General features: G+C 37.1%; 1 protein-coding gene across 1 annotated transcript; it reads right to left on the reverse strand.

The window, feature by feature from the left end:
* Positions 1-2,083: 2,083 nt before the first annotated feature.
* On the reverse strand, positions 2,084-6,076 carry LOC141376677 (uncharacterized). Its single transcript, XM_087272948.1, has 2 exons — positions 5,668-6,076; positions 2,084-4,350 (listed from the first exon to the last, which is right to left on the reverse strand). Exons 1-2 carry the CDS (start codon positions 5,946-5,948, stop codon positions 4,131-4,133), a joined length of 501 nt encoding a protein of 166 aa, XP_087129074.1. The 5' UTR covers positions 5,949-6,076; the 3' UTR covers positions 2,084-4,130.
* Between the last annotated feature and the right edge of the window lie 4,952 nt (positions 6,077-11,028).

Raw genomic sequence — 11,028 nt, forward strand, 5'->3', positions numbered from 1 at the left:
AGGAGAGAATAAAATCTGTCCACTTGAGCACGGAATTATTATGACTTTTACCTTTTTACTTTTTATAATAATTAAATAACTTTTTATTGTGTTAACATGTATAACATGAATATACAGCTTTTTTAGTTATTCAGGAATTTTTTACAGTATTTCCTATAATATTTGTTCTTCTGGAGAAAGTCTTATTGTTTTATTTTGGCTAGAGTAAAAGTTCTTAAAGGTTTTAAACCATTTTAAGGTCAATATTATTAGCCTCGTTAAGCAATATTAGTTTTGGATAGTCTCCAGAACAAATCACTGTTATACAATGACTTGCCTAATTACCCTTACTTTACCCTAATTACCCTAGTGAAGCCTTTAAATGTCACTTTAAGCTGAATACTAGTGTCTTGTAGAATATCTAGTCACATATTATTTACTGTCATCATGGCATGGCAAAGATTAGATAAATCAGTTATTAGAAATGAATTATTACAACTATTATGATTAGTAATGTGTTGAAAAAAATCTGCTCTCCGTTAAATAGAAATTGGGGAAAACATATACAGGGAGGCTATAATTCTGACTTTATTTATTATTATTATTATTATTATCATATTTTCCTTAATTTTATCAATATGTTGTATGTATGGTATGCATATTGTTATTGCTTCAGCAACATTGTGTTATATTTGACAGTCATGCCAATAAAGCTCTATTGAATTAAATTGAATTTAGAGAGATTTAAAGGGACAGTTCATCCAAAAATGAAAATTCTGTCATCATTTCCATCCTCCACATATTCTAAACCTGTTTGAGTTTCACAAAAAGTTGAACACAAAAAGAAGATATTTTGAAGAATGTTGGAAGAAAACAGCCATTGTCTTACACAGTAATTATTTCCTCTACTATTGATGTCAGAAGCCACATTTACATTCCCCTATTTTCATTTGTATTTTGGAAATCGTATAAAAAATGCTTAATGAAAACTCCAAGAAGTGCAAATGTTTTTTTTTTTTTGTGCAGCCGACAAATCTGCAACAACTGTGTGATGCTTTCATGTCAATATGGAGCAAAATCTCTGAGGAATATTTCCAGTATCTTGATAAATCTCTGCCATGAAGGATTAAGGCGATTCTGAAGGCAAAAGGCATCCAACCCGATACTAAGGTGTACCTAATAAAGTGGCCAGTGAGTGTGTACATAATAAATATATAATAGACACACACTCAAAAACATATATATTTTGGATGTGATTAAGATTTTCCAAGCTCTATTGTTTTAACAGATAAGCTGTGTGTTGATTGAAATGGCCCTGAGTGAGTAAATGATGAGTAAATCTTCACTTTTGGGCGAACTGTCCCTTTAAATCAAATGTTCACAAGAATCACCAACACACGAGTGTTCCGCAGCAACAAATGATGTCATATCCTTTAAAACAGGACTAAACGTTGTGATGATGAATGAACGCAGATGTAGAAAACTGCAGTTCAAGGCCAGCCAAGAGTCGGATCACATCAGTGAACGTTTCCACACTTCACAGAAATATTTCATGTTTGAATAATACTAAACACTTACAAAAATCTCGAAAAGAAAACTCGACAAAAAACTCGACAGAAAACATTCAAGATCCAAATAAGACTCTAAAACTAAACAAAAACTAGCATCAGATAAGTCAAAGTATTAAAATGACTAAGTGAAATAAGATTAAACTACTGAAAATAAATATAAATGACAATCAAAACTGGTACAGTGGGTAGCACTGTGGCCTCACAGCAAGAAGGTTGCTGGTTCGAGCCTTGGCTGGATCAGTTGGCGCTTCTGTGTGGAGTTTGCATGTTCTCCATGTGTTGCTGTGGATTTCCTCCGGGTGCTCCGGTTTCCCTCACACCCAAACACATGCGCTATAGGGGAATTGAATAAGCTCAATTGTCTGTAGTGTATGAGTGTGTATGGGTGTTCCCCAGTGTTGGGTTGCAGCTAGAAGGGCATTTGCTATGTAAAACACATACTGGAATAGTTGGCGGTTCATTACGCTGTGGTGACCCCTGATGAATAAAGGGGCTAAGCTGTAGGCAAATGAATGAAATTCAGTCTGCACGGGGGGGGGGGGGATTAACCCTAAATTTAATAACAAACTCTAATAAAAAACAAATGTTCATGTCATTTTTTAATATACATTTAAATAATACAGACATTTTTGAGCATAGCATTGTCCTAAATGTAAAAGGTTTCATTGATGACGTGATTTTTATGTAAATTAGCTACAATTATTTAGCTGATATAACATTGACATAACTATTCCTTGATATCTCCAATATTTCTCTCTAATATTTCTGTATGGTCAAGGTTTTAAAGGGACGTAGTAGATAAAAATCCCCTTTATAAAGGGTTTAAACACACTCGTATGACAACAGTGTGTGAATATCTCCAGCTTCTAATGGTAAAATTGTATTTTTCAACCCAAGCTCGTTCTGAAAACGTAGCCTCGCGGATGTTTCTGAAGATGCGATTTACGTGGCCGGAGGTGCGCATGGCTGCATTTCGTTTTTTCAAGCGAACGCTATGAGGTGGTGTGACGCCGCTCCTCTTCGCGTTCGCCGGCTGGGCTGACGGCTTTGGAGGACTTTTCCGCCGCAACCAGTTTGTCTGGTTAGCTTGTCGTGTTATGTGGGCGGAGCGGAGGCCCGGAGGAGGAGGAGCCGGCCGCGTTTAACAACCGGGTTCGAGTCCAGGAAAGAGCGGTTCCAGAAATCAGGAAAGACAAAAAAACAGAATCCAAAAATTGTATTTATTTATTTATTTGTTTATTTGGCAGGGACAGTGTACATTAATTAGCATTTCTGCCAATGCAAAAACAATACAATCAATCAAACATATTTAAAAAGTACTAAAATAGACATGGTCATATAGATGTTAAAAGAGAATATTTACAAATTAAGCTAAAACTCCAACATTTTGTAATAGAGATAAAAATAGTTGAAACACATTTAAACAACAGATAATTAAGATGGTGGGCACAATTGGAAACATGCTAGTTTCAATTTAATCAGAATGATGACACGTCTGATTCTCTATAAACCAGGTTTTTATATGTTTTTTGAATATATTAAATGAGGTTATATCGCTGATGCTGCCAGGGACAGAATTCCACTCCTGTGCAGCTGTAACTGAAAGGCACCCTGACCAAAGGTACTTTTCCGGAGTGGGACAATACAGTCTCCTCGGGCTGCCCCTCGTGTTGCTCTGTGTGTGGTGTTCCTGATGTTTACAAACTGACTGAGAGGTGGGGATGACAGACCATGAATAATTTTACACAACAGGCAAATGTTTGAGTACTTAATGACATTTTCCCAGCTTAACAGTTTATGTTTTTGTAAAATGCCTCAATGATGATGTCTTAGAGGGCGAGAATGCGGTGAAATCCGAAAACGCAGTCAAAATCAGACGAGGGCTTTTCTTTTTCTGGACGGCTTTTGTAAATCATCGCTTGGGTATAGGGAAGAAGGAGGAAGAGGAGGGTGGCCTAGATGGCCGATTGTCAATCGTTCAGTCATTCAGCCAGTCGGTCAGTTGGACAAACGGTCGCGCGTCAGCTGCCTCCGGCGGCTTTCGAGAGTCATTCGAGATGTGAAAAAGCGCACACAGCGGCCTCTCACTGATTCATGAAATCAAAAACTGCACAAATACGTACCTCCCATGACGTATTTCGCAGTCTCCAGAAACATCCGCGGGGCTACATTTCCAGAATGAGCCTGGGTTGGTATTTTTTATAATCACACAGTCTGCAGAAGAACTTTGATTGACATTCTCCCTTTGTACGTGTCATCAGAGGGGGAAAGCCCCGCCCACTATTGACCATCTCTTCCTCAGTGTCTGCCACTATGCTGACACACAGGCATTTGTAGCTCCGCCCTCTTCTGAAAAAGGATCTCATTTGAATTTAAAGCGACAGTCACCAAAACGCCACAATCTGCCCCTAAACCTAAACGGGTCAGTTGCAGAGAGATAGAACACATTACTTGTGTGCTATTTTGAGCTGAATCTTCACACACACACACACACACACACACACACACACACACACACACACTCTAGAGACATCAGAGACTTATTTTGCATCTCGTACAAATGGGCAGAATAGGTCTCCTTTAAACGTGCTCTTCTTGAGTGTGTGTGTTCTCCATATGAGCGATGGGTTGATTGAGGAACCTGACGTTGGTCCTGATGAAGCTGGCGTTGTGTGGATGCGGGACGTTTCGGCTCTCGGACTCCTTCACAGATCCAGAAGGACATTTCTGACTCGGACAGACACTCGCAGGATCCAGACGCTCCGGCAGAGTTTCATCAAATATCCTGAAGCTGTTTGAACTGCACATGTAGAGGACACACACACACAGAGAGTTACAATGCAAAAATGTTCACCTGCTCATATATATATATATATATATATATATATATATATATATATATATATATATATATATATATATGGTGATATTCAATAATTCTCATGATAATGAACAATATTGATATCGTGGGCACTTCAAAACACCATGAATATTATGCACACACACATTTGTTATGTTTATAACTTATACACAAACCGGCCACTTTATTAGGTACACCTGTCCAGCTGCATGTTACACAAATCTGTAATCAGCCAATCACATGGAAGCAACTCAGTGCATTTAGGCATGTAGACATGGTCAAGACAATCTGCTGCAGTTTAAAGCGAGCATCAGAATGGGGAAGAAAGGGGATTCAGGTGACTTTGAACATGGCATGGTTGTTGCTGCCAGACGGGCTGCTCTGAGTATTTCAGAAACTGCTGATCTACTGGGATTTTCACGCACAACCATCTCTAGGGTTTACAGAGAATGGTCTGAAAAAGAGAAAATATCCAGCGAGTGGCAGTTCTGTGGGCGCAAATGCCTTGTTGATGAGGCCAGAGGTTAGAGGAGAATGGCCAGACTGGCTCCAGCTGATAGAAAAGCGACAGTAACTCAAATAAACACTCGTTACAACCGAGCTCTGCAGAAGAGCATCTCTGAACACACAACACGTCCAACCTTGAGGCGGATGGGCTACAGCAGCAGAAGAGCACACCGGGTGCCGCTCCTGTCAGCTAAGAACAGGAAACTGAGGCTACAATTCACACAGGCTCACCAAAACTGGACAATTGAGGGTAAAATTATCAGCCTTCCTATGCGAATTACTTTTCAAATAATTCGCAAGTTATACTTAACTGATTAAAACAAAAATTTACAGTATTTACTATAATTTTTTTTCTTCTGGAGAAAGTCTTATTTGTTTTATTTTGTCTGGAATTAAAGCAGTTTTAATTTTTTTTAATATTCATTTTAAGGTCAATATTATTAGCCCCCTTCAGCAATATTAGTTTTGGATTGTCTCCAGAACAAACCACTGTTATACAATGACTTGCCTAATTACCCTAACTTTACCCTGATTAACCTAGTTAAGCCTTTTAATGTCACTTCAAGCTGAATACATCTTGAAGAATATCTAGTTAAATATTATGTGCTGTCATCATAGCAAAGATAGAAGAATTTAGTTATTAGAAATGAGTTATTAAAACTATTATGATTAGAAATGTGTTAAAGAAATAATCTCTTTGTTAAACAGAAATTGGGGGAAAATATACAGGAGGGCTAATAACTCTGACTTCAACTGTAAATAGCGCTGAGCTCAATATCATGATAGTAATACCACATACTGTGCCAAAAGTTAGCAAGTAACACGCAAGAAGAAAATCTGATCCCATCATAAACCCAATCTGCATTGAATACAGTAACATACTTACTGGAAAACCTCCCAAACCTTCTTTCTCCGAGGCAGATGTATTTCTGCATAACACTGGGTTTTCTGCTCCATTGAGGACTGGAGAAAGTGTGTTCAGAGCTGTTGGCCAGTGGTGGTGTTAGTGGTTGCCATGCAACAGTGACCATACGAAATCTGACACCCACTCAATAGAGCTGCTACTACAAGCACAATAATGCACACACAGAAGATGAATACTAATCATCCAATCTGATTATCTTAGACAATACCTTCTGCTGAACACAACATTCGATAATATCTGTTTGGCAACCATTAAAGGGCCAGTTCACCCACAAATGAGCATTCTGTCATTATCTACTCAGCCTTTACTTGATTCAAACCTTTACGAGTTTCTTTCTGAGAGTGCATGACTTAAAGGGACAGTTCACCCCAAAACCCAAATGTGCTCACCCTGAAGTAGTTCTTTCTTCTTTTAAACACAAAAGAAGATATTTTGAAAAATGTTGGAAAGCTGTAACCATTGACTTACATTCATTCATTCTCCTTAAGCTTAGTCTCTTTATTCATCAGGGGTCGCCACAGTGGAATGAACCGCCAACTATTCCAGCTTATGTTTTACACAGCGGATGCCCTGCCAGCAGCAACCCAGTACTGGGAAACACCCATACACACTCATTCACACAAACAAACTCATACACTACAGCCAATTTATTTAATCAATTCCCCTATATAACGCATGTATTTGGACTGTGGGGGAATCCGGAGCACACGGAGGAAACCCACACCAACATGGGGAGAACATGCAAACTCCACACAGAAATGCCAGCTGGCCCAGCCAGGACTCAAACCAGCGACCTTCTTGCTTTGAGGCAACATTCCTAACCACTGAGCCACCATGTCACCCATGTTTCAGTTTTTAGTTTTTCAGTCGAGAGACAGTCCCTCTAGCTTGTCCTGGGTCATCCCAGAGGTCTCCTCCTGGTGCGACATGACTGGAACACCTCCCTACACTCTCAGAAACAAAGGTATGCAAGCAGTCAATGTGGTACCTTTTCAAAAGGTTCAAATTTGTGCCTAAATGGTTCATATTGGATACCTCGAAGGTGCATACTAGTACCTAAAAAGTGCAAAAGTGTGTTTCTTACAATTTTAGGTAATATATACTTTTGAGGTAACAACATGGACCCTTTAAATGTGTACTTAAATTAAGTACTTAAAGGTACCACCCAGGGCCGAAGCAAGCTAAACTGCCGCTGTAGGCAGAGAGCGATCACGCCGCCCTTAACCCGAAAGTGAAAACGAAAGTGACCGGTATCCAAATGAAGAGCGGCAGGGTTGGGGGCAGTATATGCGCGGATGTAACTGAGGACGCGGGTGGTGAGGGAGTTGTCGCAGAGGCCGCCCTCTCTATTCTGCTGCCCTATTCTGCTGCCCTAGGTCGCCTCTATGGACGCGCCGGCCCTGGTACCACCCCGGTGTCAGCTCATGTACCTTTATTTCTGAGAGTGTACAGTAGGTAGGCATCCAGAAAGCATCTGAAACAGATGCCCGAGCCACCTCAGCTAACTTCTCTCTATGTGGAGGAGCAGCCGCGGCTCTACTCTGAACTCCTCCCGGGTGTCAGAGCCCCTTATGGGGGCTAATAATATTGACCTTAAAATGGCTTTAATACACTTAAAAAACTGCTTTTATTCTAGCCGAAATAAAACAAGGCTTTCTCCAGAAGAAAAATTATTATAGGAAATACTGTGAAAAATTCCTGAATCTGTTCAACATTATTTGGGAAATATTAGAAAATGATTATAACATTTTTGATTAAAAACTTTTCTTGCAAGCGTTTGTAAAGTCATTAGGCATCAGTGTTCTTTCTTATTGAGTAATTTGTTTAAAGCTGTTTGCAGAAGTGAAAGTGAATTGGTGCTCTCTCATATTACCCAGAGTCGAGGAACCTGTGCTTCCCAGAAACTATTTTTCCACTACCAAGAGAAAAAAATGGAAACGCCAATGGAAATCTGAAAAGCAACCAGTTTCCTGTGTTTTTTTTTACTGCTTCCTGTCTGTTATTGGCTCCCTGCTTCAGTCTGACGTGTAATGAGGTTAAAACGCTCATTAAGCGGGTTCAGAAACAGAGACACAAACACATTCAGCTATTTATTTATTTACTTTTATATATTTTTATTTATATATATATATATATATATATATATATATATATATATATATATATATATATATGTATTTATTTATATTTGTAAATATTTTTATTTATTTATTTTAAAAGTATTTTTTATCTATTTATATTTTTTATTTATTTTTAATAATATATATATTTATATATTATTTATTTATATTTTATTTATTTTTTAAATATTTTTATTTATTTATAAATATATATTTATTTACATTCATCTATTTATTTTTAAATATTTTTCTTTATTTATATTTATTTTTTAATATTTACATTTATATAATTTTTTATTTATTTATAAATATATATTTATTTATATTTATATCATTACATTTTTTATATTTTTTATTTGTCTATTTGTTTACTTGAAGACAAATTTCTTATTAAATTAATAATATTAAAAATTATCCAAAGTGATGTTAACCAGAACAAGTACATTTTTCACACAATTAATGCATTTAAAAATATATATTTATTAATGCAAGTACAGTGTCTACTTTCATGTTTTAAATCATTTCAAATATCAAAATATGGGTGAAATTATGTTCCATCACTATTTGGCATACAGATGTATTCATGTAAAAATTAAATAGCATTATTACTCTGACCTGTACTGTATGTGTATGTGTATATATATATATATATATATATATATATATATATATATATATATATATATATATATATATATATATATATATATATATATATATATATATATATATATATAGTATTAGGATTTCAGATGACAATGGTCATTTTAGGCTGATATGTGACCCTTATAAGAAATGCTTTTACATATATACTAGTCTTTTTTTTCTCAGTACACCTTACAATTAAAGCATAACACATAATAATGCATATATGTATGTGTGTGTGTATATATATATATATATATATATATATATATATATATATATATATATATATATATATATGTATGTATGTGTGTGTGTGTGTGTGTGTGTGTTTGTGTGTGTGTGTGTATATATATATATATATATATATATATATATATATATATATATATATATATATATATATATATATATATATATATATATATATATATATATATGCAATAATGTAATTTATAAGGCCTCAAACTCTTATATCTAATTATAATAATTGAAAACAGGCATTCACAAGCAGCACAGTCAGACACACTGCGGGGATTTTCCTGAAGTTAAAAGGGAAAGTCAGATTAAATGTTTAGCAGGATAACTTTAAATATGTTAAAAGACCTCAAACGCGCTTACAGAGCAGAGAAAACCCTGATCCAATCAACCAGACCCTGAGTCCATTAAAACACTGAGTGACCCACACTTATATACAGTCAGCACAATAAACATGGAAAATCAACACCAATTAGTAAAGTTTTCCATGTAAAAATACAGTTAAAGACAAAATTATTTGCTCTCCTGTGAAATTTTCATTCCAAACAAAAGCTTTATTAACTAATTTCAGTAACACACTAGTTTACTGTAAGTACCGTTTCACACCATTTACTACTGGCTTATTACATGCTAATATTATGATATGAACTGCTTATTATCCCTTATAAAGTATGATCTTATTTTATATTTCTACTGCATTACTAACGATTAATACGCAGCTAATTAGTAGTTTACTAAGCTAAAAGTCTTAGTTGGATTGTTAATTATTTGAATTGTACATCAAAATAAAACGTGAGACTCATTTCTCATTTCTTTTGTCTGTGTCATGATGACCATACAATCTATTTGACTAGTTATTTTACTAGCTATGAGTGCAATTTAAAATGTTAATCAGGTGAACGTTAGGTTAATTAGGCAATTAGTAGCTTGTTCTGTAACCCAAACAATAGGGGTTTAATTATACGGAGCTTAAAATGTATTTAAAAAAACTGCATTTATTCCACATTAATAGAGACAAGACTTTCTCCGGAAGAAAAAATATTATAGGAAATACTGTGAATATTTTCCTTGCTCCGTTAAACATTACAGGGTGACACAGTGAGTAGAACTGTGGCCTCTCAGCAAGTAGGTCACTGATTCGAGTCCCGGCAGGGCCAGCTGGCATTTCTGTGTGGAGTTTGCATGTTCTCCCCGTGTTGGCATGGGTTTCCTCTGGGAGCTCCGGTTTTCCCCACAGTCCAACACTGGGGAACACCCATACACACTGCGCACAATTTAGCTTATTCAATTATAGCGCATGTGTTTGGGTGTGAGAGAACCGAAGCACCCGAAGTAAACCCACGCTAACACGAGGAAAACATGCAAACCACTGAGCCACTGTGATGCCATGATTGGAATGCTGAAATCTGTCACATTGTATCAGTTGAACAGAACTCCGCTTTGATACAATGTTTGACTGATGTCCGGATCTCAGCCGATGGCGTTCAGGCGTGATGGAGCTTCCACACACTTGCTGATCAGTCTCATTAACCCGATGGGAATTGCTGGGGCATTTTCCCTGCAACACAAAGAAACAAAGCGTCCGGCACATTCCGGCAGAGGCCGGATCTGTGCTCTGTACAGTCTCGGAGACACTGCGAGTTCATACTGACTCCAGATCAGCTCGCTATAGCGTCCGTCTATTCAGAGACACACTAACCCTGCTTAAGCTGATCTAATCTTCAACTGTCAGCTAAGAGGATTCCAGCGCACATGCAGATTTAGTGGAGCAGAGCATGCTGGGAAGAAGACACTGTATCTGTGTCTGTGGAGCAGCACAGTTAGCCTGACACACACACACACACACACACACAAACACACGCGGGACCTTGATCTCAATCACCATATTATAAGAACTACTGTATATCTGCAAATGCACTTCTGATGCTCACAGTGCAAATATAAACATTTTCTCAAACATATACACACACACACACACACACATATATATATGTGTGTGTGTGTGTGTGTGTGACAGGAGCGGCACCCGGTGTGCTCTTCTGCTGCTGTAGCCCATCTGCCTCAAGGTTGGACGTGTTGTGTGTTCAGAGATGCTCTTCTGCAGAGCTCGGTTGTAACGAGTGCTTATTTGAGTTACTGTCGCCTTTCTCTCAGCTGGAACCA

Source organism: Danio rerio, chromosome 11 (assembly GCF_052040795.2).
Source record: "Danio rerio strain M-AB ecotype USA chromosome 11, GRCz13ab, whole genome shotgun sequence".
Classification (NCBI taxonomy): Eukaryota; Metazoa; Chordata; class Actinopteri; order Cypriniformes; family Danionidae; genus Danio; species Danio rerio.